This window comes from Leptinotarsa decemlineata, unplaced genomic scaffold, assembly GCF_025532065.1.
Source record: "Leptinotarsa decemlineata unplaced genomic scaffold, Ldec_3_MD MMD2_tig00026340_RagTag_RagTag, whole genome shotgun sequence".
Lineage (NCBI taxonomy): Eukaryota > Metazoa > Arthropoda > Insecta > Coleoptera > Chrysomelidae > Leptinotarsa > Leptinotarsa decemlineata.
In genome coordinates this window covers 11,145,206-11,162,795 of record NW_027412694.1, presented here as the reverse complement: position 1 = coordinate 11,162,795, position 17,590 = coordinate 11,145,206, and the positions used below count along the sequence as shown (strand labels likewise).

Genomic DNA, 17,590 nt, shown 5'->3' with positions numbered 1-17,590 from the left:
TCGCTAACACCGCACCACAGTAAGCTCCCTCACTTGTATGGACTACCCAAAATCCACAAAAAGGATGTGCCGCTCAGACCGATCATTAGCTCCGGAGATTCAGCCACTCAGAACTTGTCCAGATTTTTACTACCAATAATTAAACCATTGCAGGGTAAAACATCATCTTTTGTGAAAAATTTAAGGCATTTCGTTGAACTACTAGGGAAAATCGAAGTCAAAGAGCAGGATCAACTGATCAGTTTTGACCTGGAAAGCCTCTACACCAACGTTCCTGTCGAAGAAGCACTTCAAATCATACAGAAGAAGCTATCCGAAAATGGGGACCTGAAAGATAGATCAGACTTACCGATACAAGTAATCATGGAATTACTAGAATGATGTGTATGAAACTGCTACTTTCAACTGAAGGACGAATTCTTTACGCAAGATGAGGGACTACCAATGAGATCGCCACTATCACCGGTTATAGCTAATATATATATGGAGTGGTTTGAAACTCTGGCCATTGAAAAAGCCCATAAGAAGCCCCGAGTCAGGTTGAGATACGTAGACGACACCTTCATAATATGGAACCTTGGGAATGCAGAACTAGACACTTTCCTGAAGCACATCAACAAATTAAGTCCTTCCATCACTTTCACAATGGAAAAGGAAGTCCACAACGAATTGCCTTTCCTAGACGTATTGGTGAAGAGGACCGACACTAAATGGGAAAAATCTGTATATCGAAAACCCACTCAACACATCTGAACCAGAAATCCAACTACCATCAATCGACTAAGAGAGGAATCATCAAGACTCTAGAACGTGCCTTCGGGCTCTGTAATACAAAGGAAGGTCTCGAAAGGGAACTAGGCATCATCAAAAATGACCTTCAACGGAATGGTTACTTCAGAGTGATGGTAGAACAGGCTGTAGCTAGAAGACAGCAAGAGCTCCACAAGGAAGAGAAGCCGCCACAACCAGTACTTGTACTTCCCTACGGATACGAAGGATTGGGTCCAAGTATAACATCAATCAGGACCTGCTTCAGATCTGGGAACACTATCCGTAGCAGCCTCACGAAAACCAGGCCACCAAACGCGGACTGCGATTCCAAGAACTGCATTTACCGGATACCCTGCGAGTGCGGAGAATCATACATCGGTGAATCTAAGAGGCCATTGAAAGTTCGCATTGCTGAGCACAAGAAACACACACAGCGAGGAGAAACCAGCAAATCCGGAATAGCAGAGCATGTTTGGACTCATCAACATAATATCAAGTGGGCTCAAGCTGAAATCATCCACAAAGAGGAAGACTGGTTTAGGAGAAAATTCAAAGAAGCCGCGTATATGATGTCCAACAACGCATTTAGTCAAGCTAGCGTAGAGATACGTAACATATGGAAACCTCTAATCAAGCAAAAAATGACCAACTCCCGCCAAACGGTCATCTCCCGCTAAAACCAATGAAGCGGAGAAAGGGAGGAGGGGATAGGTGAAAGCACTCGAATGGCCTATAAATAGTCGGATCTCGGAGGAGTAAGTCCAGTTATCACCCGAAGACGATTGTGGATACTAACAATCGAAACGTTGTGGCATAACTTGGAATTTCAAATCAATTTATATTATATTAGACAATGGAAGTCCGAACTGATGAAATAGACCTATTTCAGTTTTGCCAGTTCTTTCCAAAATGCATTCTAGATTATTTTAATATCTTGATAAATCAAAACTATTGTATAATATTCAATATGGGTTTTGAAACAATGTGATACAGAATCTGCTGTATTAGATGTAATAACAATTTCAAATCAATTTAATAAATTGATAGACGTAGCCGTTACTACTTGGTTGGAAATCACAACGAAGAAGAGAAAATTGAAACTGTAGTAACGTTAGTTACGAATAAAAGTGGTAAAAAACATAGAAAGTTTCAATTTTCTTTTTTTCATTCAAATCAATTTAGATTTGAATATGAAATGTGCACTGCTCTCTTTAGACCTCAGAAAATCATTTGATAAGGTATGTCATAAAATTCTTTCAAATATTGTATACAATGTGTGTATCAGAGGTACAGTACACAATTGGTTCCAAAATTATTTATATAATAGGAAAAATTTATGGGTCACTGAAAAATTTAATATGTGAAATTCTACAAGGATCTATGCTCAGACCAGCACCTTTGAAACTGCAGTCTTTGTTATCAGTTTGGGGAGCAGCATCAAATGCAGCATCAAAATACTGCAGAATAAAGTTATTGAATGTATTCTCAAATTAGATTATAAGGAACCAACTGTTGATTTATATAAACCAAAAAACATATTAGACATATCAATTTTAAATAAACACAAACTATATATTTTTCATACATCTGTTATAAAATGAGTTGAAACATTCAAATTTGATTTTCCAAATGAATAGTGATCAACATAACTATTCAACAAGGCATTAAAAAAATCTAAGGTTTTCGACTATTAGAGTACCTAACTATTAATAAACATTCGATTTGTTGGGGTGGTTTTAAATTATATAATAATTAGCTTTTTTCAAATTTCAACAAACTAGAATTAGAAAAAAATGTAAAAAACATATTTTCCGCCATGAGCCATTATATTGTTATACAAATTTTTTATATTCCATACAATTTTATTTAGGAAAATTAGTTGAACTTATTTTTGTTCTTTTCTATATTGTTCCTTTTTCCTAGTATGAACATTGTATGTTTCTTGGGAAAATAAATTATTTTTATTATATATTGCCAACATGACATTTCATAGAATAATGAGTACTGTGAATAACTTTTTTGAATCAGTGTATTTTAGCCAGTCATTAAATGTATTCAGGAATAGGTTAAGAAGTGTGATTTTGTGATGCTAATCATAAAGCCATCTCAATATTAGTATTAATATTGTGTTAATGATAATGATTTTGAAATTTACAAATGGTGTAACCATTGAAAGACAAATGAAAAAATACCTGAATACATCATTTACTTACCTGGAAGAGGTAAATCCCTTGGCCAAGTAGCCCCAGTTGTCAGAACCACAGCATCGTACTCCTCACTGAGCTCTTTCGCAGAAATATCTTTTCCTACATTGACATTTGTTTTGAAAACAATTCCTTCTGCTGCTAGAAGATCAACTCTTCTCTGCACCACTGTTTTGCTTAATTTCATTGTAGGGATTCCATACTGGAGTAGCCCACCAACTCTGTCATTTCTTTCAAACACTGTCACTGAATGTCCAACTTTATTCAGTTGATGAGCACAAGCAAGTCCGGCTGGGCCTGAACCCACAATGGCGACCGATTTTCCCGAACGAGTACTAGGAACCTGAGGCACAATCCAACCATTTTCAAAAGCATGATCGATGATGGCGCATTCGATATTCTTTATTGTTACACTGGGCTCTGATATGCCTAAGACACATGCAGCTTCACAAGGAGCCGGACAAACTCGTCCTGCAGGAGTTTGAAAAAAAATAGTAGTAACTAGGCTGAATGATTGAGGAATTAAATGTGTAACAATTGTGAAATACAGTCTTGTTTTTTAGGTAGTAAGTTTTGTGAAATGAATACTAACCAGTGAATTCTGGAAAATTATTAGTCTGCAGCAGATGGTTGAGTGCCTGTCTCCACTGGTTCTGAAAGACAAGAAGGTTCCATTTAGGAATTATGTTGCCTAAAGGACAACCGTGAGAATTAGATTGGCAGAATGGCACACCACATTCCATACACCTTGCTGACTGTACACGTAGACCCTTACGAACATGAGTAAAGTTATAAATTTCATCCCAATCTTTCATTCGTTTCTCTGCGGGGCGGTAGGGAGTCGTCTCTCTAGGATACTTCATGAAACCTGCAGAAGTTAAGTTAATCTTTTACATACTTTGATGATATTTGTACAAAAATATCCTTTTTCAATCTCAAGTGTGAGTTTTTAAAAGGTTCGCTTACTATTACAATTGCTATATTGAATAAAACGTGGGTATGTTCCTATTTCAAACCTACCTCTGACTTTATCAAGAGCTCTCTCAGCCTTCTTCTGCTCTGCAGACGAATCTCCTATAGTATCTTCTATATCCTGTATCTTTGGTTCATTGGATGGAGCCTGAGTCACCGGTGTTTCTACAACTTTTTGTTTCAAGGCCCTTTGGTACTCGTAAGGAAACACTTTCACAAATTCTTTCCTTCGAACGTCAAATTCATCTATAAGCTTTTCAGCAACAATGCTTCCGGTGAGTTGTTTAAATTCAGCCAAGAGAGTTTTCACAAACATAACATCTTCTTTGTCCTCTAGCTTACACAACTCCACCATTTCCATATTGCATTTGGTTGAGAATTTGCCATCAACATCCCACACGTACGCAATGCCACCTGACATACCTGCAGCAAAGTTTCTACCAGTCAAACCTAAAAAAAAAAAATAACAAAAATGAGATGAAGTGCATTCTAACACGGTGAAATCTTGGGAATATCAACCAAATAATATCTTAACTAGTCGTGAAAGAAATTTTAACTGGTAGTATATCAGCAGTTATTACAATACTTGAATATTGATAATTTTTTCTTTGAAAATCAATCAGGCTTTTGAAAACATCATTCATGTGAATCATCATTGCAGCTAGCACTAAATGGAAAGAAAGTATTGATAAAGGTGATTATATTATTGCAGTATTCATGGATTTGAAACGAGCTTTTGAGACAATTGATCGGAAATTCTGATAAGACAACTAGAAGCTGCTAGTATTAAAGGAACTGTACTTGAGTGGTTCAAAAATTATCTCAGAAATCGTAAACAAATAACTAAAATCAACCCAAAGTTTTTCTCAACTTGTTGAAAATTCATTTGGCGTTACACAAGGTAGTGTCTTGGGACCATTATTGTTTTTGTTGTATGTAAATGACATACATCTTTTCCATTCCTTGATTTTAGTAACCTGTTTGCTGATGATACAACGTTATCTATTTCAAGAGGTAATTTGGATAGCGCTATCACAAAATGAATAACTCATTAGCAAACATTCATTCCTATCTGAATAAACTTAAACTTAATATAAATGAAACTAAAGCAATGTTATTATCTACACCACATAAAATAAAATATGTTAATGTGGACCAATATATACTTTCAATAAATGGTGAAAAAATCACATTTGTAAACGGGATTAAGTATTTGGGTTTCATGCTAGATGACACTATTTCTTTCAATGCCCATTTTGATTATATTACAGTAAAATTTCGAAAAAGATATATTTCTTTACTAGAGTCTCATCTGAGCTATCTTTATATTCTAGGTTAACGGTTTATAATACAATTATTCCATCTCGCTTTGATTTCTGTGGAACTATATTATATTCCTTTGATGCTAACAAAATTTCAAGTCTACAGAAATTGCGTAATCCAGGAATGCCTATAATTTTAAGGTGTAACTGATATACAAATATTATTTTCATATTTGACTCATTAAAATGGTTATAAGTGTCACAGAGATTAATAAACAATAATAATAATAATAATAAATGGGTTTTATTCATTGACATATATTGTTTATAAAGAAGAAGTAGATACAAAAATCAATGAAAGGTCGAAGTTCAGCCGAGGCTGTTTTACAACTACACCTAGGGGATATTATGTATTATATAGAAATATAAAAATAATTACCTAGTATACATTGATAAGTGATTAGTTCATGAATCTTTGTGAAACTGAGAAAAAAACAAAGGCTATACATTTCAAAGTAAATATTAAAAATCTATTTAACTTAAATAAGGTAAAATATATAGCAAAACATACACAAAAGCGAGACAAAGGGAAAACCATATGAGCAAGGCATAACATGAATATATTATCTATCCAGAAGACTTCAGGTATGTTTTCAACTTTTTTTGAAATTATATATGGAGTAGTGTCTAAATTCACTGGGCAGAGCGTTATATTGTTTGATTGTATTTGAATAAGTTGATGCCAGAATTCTTTAATGATTTGATTGTCTTTAATTCACAAATTAGTCTTACTAAGTCAATGAAATCATTATTTTATAAGGGTTTGAAATAATACAATGAACTACCTAATCACATAAAAGATGTGAAAGCAATTAATGAATTTAAAACTAGGTCTTATGCATATAAGATCTAATCACTGATATTTGATCCAATATTATCATTATATATCGATTCATGTTTAAGGACCTATGTACATGTTGATGATAGCTTCTTTTGTTATTAATTTTTTCTTTTTTCAATTGTATGTATATTAGGATAAGTTTCCTATTCAATACAGATTCATTCATTCACTAATATCTTGCAATATCTTTATATTTTTCTCCATCCAATTCATCAAGTTCCACCTGGTCAACAGCTGAATGTTGTATTTTTAGTTTTTAGGGTAGTAAATTTCAAAGTACTTCATCCTGACTTTCCACCTCCTGTGACATTTTTATAACTATATGAGTATATACGCATATATACAGACGGCTCAAAAACCAAAGAAGGCTCAGGATGTGGAGTGTACTCCAGATCACTAAGCCTAAGGATTAAGTGGGGAATGGGAAAAAATACCAGCGTGGTCCAAACAGAACTGGCTGGTATCTCAATCGCCACAAAAGAAATAACCAGGAAAGGAATTTCTGGCAAAAACATAACAATCTGCACTGCCATATTACTTTTGAACAGACAATGTGTAACCTCAGAGCTAGTACTAGAGTGTCACCAAGATTTAGCCAAAGCCTCGGTAGATAAAAACATTATCCTGAGGTGGGTTAAAGGGCACAACAGGAGTAAAGGTAATCGCATTGCCAACTCTTTAGCCAAGGAAGCGGCTGGACTAAGAATTTCAGGACCCAGTGGCACCTACGGCCTGATGACTTCGACAATTGCGGAACTAGTCAATGTTACTTTCAATTAGTTTTTTATTAAAACAGTCTGGCTAATTGGTTCTCCCAAAGCCAAAAAATTCAAACCACACACATACACCAAATGTTACACCCATGCTCAATCCCTAAAGAGATGGGATGGAATCAAAGGATGCAATCTTGCCAGGATCACCTTGGGCGACCCTGGGAAGCTGGCGCCGAAGTTTTATCTGGTGATGACCAGGAAAAATTAACGCTTAACACTAGGATTTCTGACTGGCCACTGTCAACTAAGGAAACACCTCCATAATATGGGGCTAGTGGACACACCTCTATGCAGGAAGTGTGAACAGGAAGATGAGACTGTCAGGCATGTCCTATGCGAGTGCCCGGAGTTATCGTCAATAAGAGAATGTATGTTCGGTGAGTCTTGGCCCACACCTGCCGATATAAAGGAGATGTCTCCCAGTGACCTGTCCACCTTCCTGGAAAGGACAGGATGGACGATGACCTAGGAGGACAACTCACCCTCCCTAATCCTACAGATACAGAAGTAGGAATATTATAAATGTTACCAAATTTTTTCTCACCTAAAATCAGGACAACTCCACCAGTCATATATTCACAACCATGATCCCCTACACCTTCAACAACAGCAATAGCTCCAGAATTCCTTACTGCAAATCGTTCTGACGCAATTCCCCTCATGTAAGCTCTTCCAGAAGTTGCTCCATAAAGACAAACATTGCCAGCTATAACATTTAGATGAGATTCAAAAGGAGAGGATTTTGGTGGATATATTACAATAACCCCTCCGGATAAACCTTTGCCTAAAACAAAATATAAATTCAAATTCCAAAGCCAATACCCAATTTACTTACTTTACATAACAATAATTGGATGCGCGGACTTACCGACATAGTCATTGGCATCTCCTTCCAAAGTGACGGTAACACCCTTTGCTAAAAAGGCGCAAAAGCTCTGTCCGGCAGATCCCGTTAGTTTAATATTTATATGACTACCTGCAGGCAGACCATCTTCTTGGTATTTACTAAAAATTTTGAACAGCAATTTGAAATGATTTCTAGCATTTTTTTGAAATATGCAAATAAAATAAAAACCTCAATACCTAACCATCCGTTTAAAAAAACTGAGATGACAAACTCAATTCAATTGTTGATTTTGTCACAAGAAAATGAACTAATTCATAACACTTTCTTATTCTTTATATCATTATATAAGAGTCTGTTCAATTAGCGATTTTTTTTTCATGTTGGTACAATCGTCTCGAACATATGTTCAGTTTCAGCTGTTGAGCATGTTTAGTTTGTTGGTGAGAGGCATAAAAGTTATAAACGTTTGCATGTTCGGTGATTTTCTGCTATAAAAAAAATAATTGGATCAAAGAATTTGTTTCAATTTTTGTACGAAAAATGGAATTGAGTGCTCAAAACACTTGTAATTTTGACAGTGGCATACGGCGATTGTACTTTGAATCAGAAAAATGTTTACAAGTGGTACAAGCTTGTCACAGAAGATCGAGAAAATATCAATGACGACGGTCGCCTTGGACGTCTGAGCACATCAACAACCGATGGAAATTTTGAAAAAGTGAAGAAAATTGTTATGGAAAATCTACAAATCACTATTAGAGAAGTTGCTGAGGATGTCGGCATACATTTTTTTTGTAAATTTTAGGCATGAAGCGTGTGGCAGCGAAGTTCATTCCAAAATTGCTGAATTTTGACCAAAAAACTGTTGCATGAGCATCGCTTAGGAATTGTCGAATGATATCAACTTCGATCCAGATTTGTTTAAAATGGTCATAACTGGTGACGAATCATAGGTGTGGTGAGTTGTTTGAGGCAAGAAATAATACTACAATTGGTGACCCCGTTTTTTAAAAAAGAAATGGTTAAGATGTTCTTCCAGAATTTGAATAAACAGCAGCTGACTGAAATTTTACGCACTTTAATCAAGAAACAGGAGGGACGTAAGCTGACCTGAAACTAAAACTAGAAGCCCTCATCCATCAAGCTTTCCAGAAAATGTAAATGCCCACAATTTTGATTTCACTGATCTTCTTAAAGAAATTAAACAGAAAACGATTAACTTGGAACTTAACGGTGATGCAAACTCAATATGTGAACTTGAAAAAGCTAATAACTGTAATTAATAAAGTGAATGGTTTAGAAATCTTATGTTCAACGCTAAAAGAAAAACTAGATGATAATAATAAAAAGTTGGAAATGTACCTATGAAAACTTTATGAGTCGCTATAGAACGAAGTAACACCTTCCTGAAATCCAATGTATAATGAACCATCCACAAATGAAGTCGTTGAAGGCAGTAACAACTGTCGTCTATTCATCAAGGATTCGTTAACTAAAGTTCAGTATCTTATTGACACTGGTTCTGACGTGTCTATTTTGCCAAAGGAAAATAACGATGTTCAAAGTGATTTAAAACCCTTATACGCCGCAAATGGCACAAAAATCACTACCTATGGTCAGAAGCTTCTTACCATCAGTTTAATCTCAGAAGAAATTTTGGTCGGCCGTTTATCACTGCAGCACTGACCAGCCAAGAAAGAATTCTCCTACATGATGCAACAGGTAATGGCGATTGGAGACCTTGCGGTGACTATAGGTGACTATTGAAGATTTCACTCACTATCAAGCCGATAAAAGATTGTTTTCTAAAATTGACTTAGTCAGAGCTTTCCATCAAATTCCTGTGGCTCCAGAAGATATAGAGAAAACCGCGGTTATAACTCCTTATGGACTCTTTCGAATATATTAAATTGTTAAATTGATTATTCAAAAAACTAACATTTTTAAAATGAAAGTTTTTGAGTTGTTCGAAGCAAGAAATAATGCCATAATGGGTATATGGTTATGATATCGTAACCAAAGTCCAGTCGTCCCAATGGAAGAGCCCAAGAGAGACAAGACCAAAAAAAGCACGCCAAGTTCGATTGAAGGTCAAGGTTTTGCTTACAGTTTTCTTCGATTACTGTGACGTAGTGTATCAAGAGTTCTTGCCACATGGTCGCACGGTCAATAAGGAGTATTATCTGGAAGTTATGCGCCGCTTGCGAGAAGCAATACGAAGAAAACGTCCGGTATTATGGAAAAACAATTAATGGGTCACGATAATGCACATGCTCACCCGTCATTACGTGTTCATATTTTTTTTGACAAAAACAACACCATAATCATGCCTCAGCCACGGTATTCACCAGACTTGCCCCCCTGCGACTTTTTCTTGTTCCCAAGATTGAGGAGACTCATGAAAAGACGGCGTTTTGTGACTATTGAAGAGATAAAAACCGAGAGAGCTCAAGGATATACCATAAAGTGCATATCAGAACTACTTCAAAGATTGGAGAAAACGTTGGCACAAGTGTATCATATCTGAGGAGGACTTTGATAAAAATTGAGATTAAACTTTGATTTTTTATATTAGAACAGATTAAGATCTAGTAGTGAATACACCTAACATTTTAGTGAAACTTACCGTGAAATGTGGTAGCTTAACGTTGATCCAAATGCTCTATCTTCATTACAAATCTTCATCTCGATATCTAATGACTTTTCATCACCATCAATGATTGGCTTCGCTTTCTCAATCAATTGATGATCTAAGCGTTGCTCCAATTGAAAGTCTTGTGTTTCAGAGCCACCTTTAATATTAACACCAGGTCGCATGTGAAGTGCGTTTTGTAGAATTAAATTCAGATTAAGCATCTTGGACTTTTGAGAACCGTTATCCACAGCTTTCAGTAAATCAGTTCTACCAATTAGTTCTTGGAAAGTACGTACCTGATGAAGAGATATTTAAAATCAGTTTGAAGTTAGAACTTAAGGGAAATTTATATGGGAAACACACACTGATTCAAGTTTTGAAAAAGACAATCTTCATTCGTCTCGTGTCTACTTAATTTCTTCATCTTTTTGGTGTGAAATTTATTGAAACAAGTTTAAAAATATTCTATTCTTTCATGGATTATTTCATAAATGGATAACATATTTCAAAGTACCTAACCAAACTGGTTCAAGGAGAGGGAAATAAAGAACAGTTGAATAACATTGATATAATGACGGATGGATGGTATTATGTTGTTATCATGATTAGAATGGAACACACTACTATTTTGGCAATTCATCTTGATATTATATTGTTGTGGTATAACGGTATAATTATCTGTTTTTCTGGCTTCTACTAACCTTCAGGAGTTTCAAGTTAATGTAATACTTATAGTATGTATATTTCAAACAACCAAACTACTAAGAGAAGCAAAGGAACTGCGACAACATGGTTTCAAATTTGTATAGTTGGTATGGTTGGTATTATGTTGTTATGGTATAACAAAATAAAATCTCAAAACATTCATCTCTCCCAAAGTACACACCTATATTTATTTGATATTTATCAAATTGATTATTTATAAATTGGATGAAAGTTTACTATTTTGGAGAACTAGAGGAATCTGGGAAAGAAAGATTTTGGCTTTTCACTCCATCTTTATACAAAGCCAAAATCTTTCTTATCCAAAAATATATCTCTCCTAAAGAACGAAACTTCGCATTGGTTTATATCAGATCATAACATAAAAACAGTAGGTATTGGAATTTCCTCTGCCTTACTTTTTATATCATTCGAAATGGAGGCGATAGAGGCAAAAAACAAAATTCTACAATTCTAGTTTTTCGCGAATATTTCAAAAACAACCAGTGATACTCTCGATATGAAAAGAGATTATTCTAGTTCCTTCGAATAGGACACTTTTGTCCAATTTAAAGACCTTGTAGATCTTACTGTTACCGAGATAACAGCCAAAAAAACGGCCTGTATGTATATATATACATATTAGTGTTTAGGTAAAAAAATACCAAATTTATGCGAATTTCTTGATTCAAACAGAGCATTTGATAAAATCAACCACATAATGCTTCCGGGAATATTGAAGAAAGTTGGTTTTAATGGGATTGGGATTTCAAATTAAAATGTCTCTCTCTGTCTCTCTCTCGAGGGAATATTTCAATATTAAGTGCCTCAAAGTTCTGTGTTGGATCCATTTTAGATCCTAACGATCTATATTATTTAAAATCTGAAGGTAAAATTCGTTATTTTACTGATGAGGCAGTTATAACATACATGGCATGAAGAAATAAGTAGATGAGCACTGCAACTGTTTAGGTCTATATGGCATTGTCAATGGCAGTTAGGTGGTTCTCAATCGAAGAAAAATTGTGAAAAACCAAGACATAAGTCGTTCAGCTTATGTCTCGCTTCCGTTTACGAAGTAATTTTGATAACTTCATCGTCTTGGTTTTTCACAATTTGTCTTCAATCGAGGACCGCCTATCTAGTGCTGATGATATTGCATTGACCTTTCCAGACTACATTATTCTGGTTCTTCAATAAATAATTGGAAACATATAAAATAGGAAATTATGCAAGTATGATATCTATAAAAATTCAACTTACCCCAAGTTTTGACATGTGCTCTCTAACCTCCTCGGCGAGCATAAACATATAGTTGATAACATGCTCCGGTTGACCCGTGAACTTTTCCCTGAGTACTGGGTCCTGAGTAGCAATTCCTACAGGACAAGTGTTCAAATGACATTTGCGCATCATCGTACAACCCATGACTATTAATGGTGCTGTGCTGAAACCTATTTCATCTGCTCCAAGTAGTGCAGCAACAACTACATCAAAACCTACACAAATGGTTTTGTTGAGTGAACTATTCATTATCATCAAATCACATTATCTCACCTGTTCTTATATTTCCGTCGGCCTGCAAAACAATTCTCGACCTCAAGTTATTCAAGACTAACACTTGGTGAGTTTCAGCAATACCTAACTCCCAAGGCAAACCAGCACTCTTGATTCCAGTCCAGGAGCTGGCCCCAGTACCACCATCATGTCCTGAAACAACAATATGTTCGGCCTTACCCTTAGCAACACCTGATGCTACCACTCCTACTCCCACTTCCGAAACTAGTTTCACAGATATTTTAGCTAAGGGATTCGCACATTTCAAGTCATATATCAACTCGGCTAAGTCTTCAATGGAGTAGATGTCGTGATGAGGTGGAGGTGAAATCAAACCTACGCCTGCTACAGAGTGTCTAGTTCTGGCTATTTCAGTGGACACTTTGTATCTGAAAATAATCGTAGGTAAGGTGTAAGTATTATATCAATAATCGATTTTATTCAAATCAATAAAAAATTAATTCTAATATCTACCCTGGTAGTTCTCCACCTTCACCAGGCTTAGCACCTTGTGCCATCTTGATTTGCAAATCATCTGCATGTGCTAAATATGATGATGTAACTCCAAATCGTCCTGAAGCAACTTGTTTAATGGCTGATCGTTTTTGATTATCCAAATATCGCTCAGGGTTTTCACCACCTTCTCCAGTGTTGCTTTTTCCTGGAAAAATTGTCCATCAGTATGCACTGACACAATGAAGAAGTGAACAGCTTACCTCCTACTCTGTTCATGGCTATGGCAAGGGTTTGATGTGCTTCCAAACTAATAGAACCAAAACTCATTGCACCAGTGGCAAATCTTTTAACAATTTCTGAAGCTGGTTCAATTTCATCCAAGGGCAAGGGTTGATCATATGTTCTCAATTCAAATCTTCCACGCAGCATGCAGTTCCTTACCGACTCCATAGTGGATTCCCTGAATTTTTCGTAGGCAGTTTTATTTTTGTTTATTGCCGATTCCTTTAAGGTAATAAAAATCAAAGTAGTTTTTTTCAAATTGACAATAACAATAAAATATATTCAGTACTTATTTTCAGTTGACCTTATATATTTGACCAGTAAATATTGAGAAAAATGTTTAATGAACAAAAACATCGAAAAACGTCAGGTGTTTAAGTTTATGAAATTATTCAATGTGTATACCTGTAATGCTGCAATACTAGTTGGTTCATTCAAATGTTTTTCTCCGCCTGCTCTCCAATGGTAAATTCCAGCATCTCGCAAAATAAGAGCATCCGGACTTAGCTTGTACGCATTCTGGTGTCTTTCAAAAGCCTCTACAGCTAACATTTCTAAGTTAACGCCACCAAGTCTCGAAGGGGTGCCTTTGAAGGCTTTTTCTATGACGTCTTCAGCCAAACCTACAGCTTCAAATATTTGTGCGCCTTTGTATGAGTGCAAAGTAGAAATGCCCATCTTGGCCATAACTTTGCTGATGCCAGTTGACATTGCTTGGGAATAGTTTTGAAAAATAGCTTCATCTGTCAGTGAGGTATCCAAAATCCCTTGGTCACGGAGGCTAGAGGCAAGTTCCAGAGCAAGATAGGGGCAAATTGCGTCAGCTCCATAGCCAAGCAAAACGCAAATATGATGGACTTCTCGGGCTTCAGCTGTTTCTACTACTAGAGCAATTTTCATTCTTAATCGTGATTCGATAAGATGATGATGGGTTGCTCCTAAAAAAACAATTAAGTCAATGTTGGAGGTCCGGACTTCCACTGTCTTAAACACATTTGGAGTATAAGAGAAGATAAATGAATAAAATATCGAAAATATAACCATATGAAAAATTTGGATAAGTTAGAAAAAAAAAAAAGAAAATGATGAAAGAAATATTAAAAGAAATGAATAGTGAATTTGAAATGTAAAAGTATAAGGTTATTTTGTAAAGAAAGAAATATCGAAAATGTTAAAAATATTACGTTAAAAATGATATTAACAATAAGTAAAATATCAATAATATGGAAAAAATAAAAATATAGAAAAATAGTGGTGAAAAAAGAAAAAGATTTTAAACCAAGCTACTTCACGTCCAGATTGTGAGTATGAAATATCGTGAAGTTAACTTCATTTGAAATTTTTTTCTTTCTTCTCCTTTTTCTCTTTTCACTATTACTTCTCTTAATTTTTTATATATTATTGATGTTGGTGTTTAACACTCCGATAATTTCCCCCTACCTTGGCTGCAGTACTACTTGCTTGCTAGCAAGTTAGAGTTGTTATATACAAATTTTTTTGCACGTTATCAGTCAGATGCTGAACTAAACTGTTTTTTCATTTTAAATTTTTTCTTTTCGAAATGAAATAAATCCTATAAAATTTTTACATACCCAAAGCTAATAAGCTGCTAATAGGCACTCTATCTTTTCCCGCAAGTCTATCAGAAAGAATTATGATCTGATGTTTCCTAGATGCATCTTCAGCTTCTTCACATATACTCTGCAATTTCTTCAAGAAACCTGAAATCCCTTCCGAAGCTGGAAAAGTTATATCAATCACATGAGAAGTCCAATTTCGATGGGTGGTTTGCTTCATAATTTCCAAGTCAGTGATTGAAATAACAGGAGTTTTCAACCACAATCTATGTACCTACAGAAAAGTCAGAGTTGAGACAACAAAGATATTATATTGCTTATTCGCTTACTTGTTTAGCACTGGGCTCCAAAATGTTGTCCTCGGGACCAATAGGACATTGGAGAGATATTACGACCTTTTCACGGAAAGGATCTATAGGAGGATTTGTAACTTGTGCAAATAGTTGTTTGAAATATTCGTAAAGAATGGGCGCAAAATTGGATAAGCATGCAAGTGGGACGTCATTTCCCATACTGCCCAAGGCCTCTTTTCTAATAAAAGAGAAAATATTAATAAAATTATCAGAATTATATGATGGAATTACTGAATTTGTTACCAATCAACTCTTCAAGACTCAAAAATTTCACTATTAAAAAGTATACACTGTTCTATCCAGTGCTTCTGACAAGCGTGACAAACTCAATTCAGTCTTTATTTGAATTCCTGTCTAGTGAAATTGCATTTCAGAATTCCTAATCAATGGATTTTTTTTATTATAATGATCGATCAAAGAAAGTAAACTGTCACAGCTGGAGATAACTGTCTCAAAACTATTTTTCGGGTTTGTGGTCTGCAAGTTTTTGTGACTGACGTTTCGTCTACACCTGCGAGGCAGTAGAAGTTGTATGTGTTGTAAGAACAACAATAATGCTTCGTCCATTATCTCATCAACTTTGATGTCAACCGCCGTTATAGATGAAACCTTAGCCATAAAAACCTGTAGACCAAACCCGAATAATAACTTTGAAATAGTTTCACAATGATTGTGCATTTCAACTATTCACTGGCACCTCTTATCTAATCAAAACTGTATCATTGACTGGAGCTTACTTATTGTTGATCATTGGCAAAAGTAGCATGTAAATTGTCTCAGTGGAATATCCATAAAGCGGTAATCTTTTGTCCCCCAAACCGCTTGTTTCATATTTGGGCTTGGCTACTCGTCCAGCATCACTATGAGCTTTCCTGAGTTCTTCCAGGGTTATCTTAAGAAAAATAAAATATGTTAAAGAATAAGTTATTCAAAGGATATCAAAATAAAACTGTATTAGCACATTACCTAAAAAGCTGTATTAATAAAAAAAACAGAAATTAAAAAATCTCTATCTACTGAAAAATCAGCTAAGACAACAACAAACCATTTAATTCAAACTAAAACCACTCACAATAATTTACATTAGAACTCACCATCTGATGTTCATCCAATTTTCATGTAAAACAAATAATATATTAACTTAAATATGTAAAATATTCCTGTTTCTGATATATAACTGTCAAAACATATTTGCATTTACCCAATAGTACACAATAATCAAAAAAAATTCTTGAATAGAGTATAGTACATTTACGGCAAGTCACGAATGCAGAAGTCCTTGTTTGGAGTTACAAGGATAAAATCGTCTATTTAAAAAATATATATGAAAGTAAAGATTCTAGATCAAATACAACTATAAATACAAAATCAATAAACCAAGGATTCGATGAGGTATTTCATAAGTTAAAGACCCTGCCTTGTCAATATAATATTCCTCAATGGTATAAAACAGTATTGTAGAAGAAATTTTTCAATAGTAGTGGAGATGATAATACAAATGTACGTTTAGTAAATTTCTTTTACTAATTGTTAATTTGTCTGGGCAGGTCCAATAAACTTGCGGATCTCGTTCCATATGCATGAATATCACAATGTCTGTCAAATTTATTAACGTTTTCATGAATCTCTAGTAAAACTTTATAGATATATAATGTTGGAAATGTCATAATTTCAAGTTGAATAAAAAGAGGACGACAGTGATCTTTGTAACCTGCTTTGGCTATTATTCTCATGGCCTTTTTCTCATATTTTCGCAATATCACTTTAGGTAACAATGTGATGTCACTCTATCATATCGGGCCAATTTATACTAGATAAACTGCTGAGATGTAACACTGCAATATCCCTGTTACATCTGATGTGTCTTGGACTTAATGATGAGACGTAACAATTGTGATACCAATAGACTCTTCAAGCTATCTTGGAGGCATTGAACAACTTTCATATTTTACATATTCATCAATCATTTTGTGTACTCATGTGTAGATGTGTCTGCCATAAAAACGAAGTTTTTTTGAACTTGAAAATTTAGTTTCTTTAAAGATGTACCTATCTGCTTTATTAGGCTTGTGAGAGTGTTAAATTTTGCCCATATACTTTTTGAAGGTTTCAGTTGGGTTTTAGACAGGTTATGATTAATGTAATATTTTCATTGCAGATAACCTACTTACTTGCTGTGATAACAATATAGCGCAATATACCGAAATTTTTGTTTGAAGGTGGTTGACAATGTTTCATGATGAAATTCATACCGAAATTTATTTGATTATCTCTTAGGATTTCAGTATTTGTAGAAGT

General features: G+C 35.0%; 1 protein-coding gene across 2 annotated transcripts in view; it reads right to left on the bottom strand.

Annotated features, from left to right (window-relative positions):
- LOC111508893 (uncharacterized) overlaps positions 1-17,590 on the bottom strand; it is a 76,858-nt gene that overhangs the window by 4,960 nt on the left and 54,308 nt on the right. For both annotated transcript variants that reach the window (XM_074183698.1, XM_074183699.1), the window contains exons 8-21: positions 16,030-16,184; positions 15,269-15,470; positions 14,955-15,213; positions 13,768-14,300; positions 13,341-13,584; positions 13,099-13,285; positions 12,625-13,013; positions 12,331-12,566; positions 10,357-10,661; positions 7,752-7,888; positions 7,428-7,667; positions 3,996-4,397; positions 3,568-3,843; positions 2,985-3,446 (exon numbers count right to left, since the gene is read on the bottom strand). In XM_074183698.1, the coding sequence (XP_074039799.1) occupies positions 2,985-3,446; positions 3,568-3,843; positions 3,996-4,397; positions 7,428-7,667; positions 7,752-7,888; positions 10,357-10,661; positions 12,331-12,566; positions 12,625-13,013; positions 13,099-13,285; positions 13,341-13,584; positions 13,768-14,300; positions 14,955-15,213; positions 15,269-15,470; positions 16,030-16,184 (4,027 nt within the window). The remainder of the gene's footprint in view (positions 1-2,984; positions 3,447-3,567; positions 3,844-3,995; positions 4,398-7,427; positions 7,668-7,751; positions 7,889-10,356; positions 10,662-12,330; positions 12,567-12,624; positions 13,014-13,098; positions 13,286-13,340; positions 13,585-13,767; positions 14,301-14,954; positions 15,214-15,268; positions 15,471-16,029; positions 16,185-17,590) is intronic.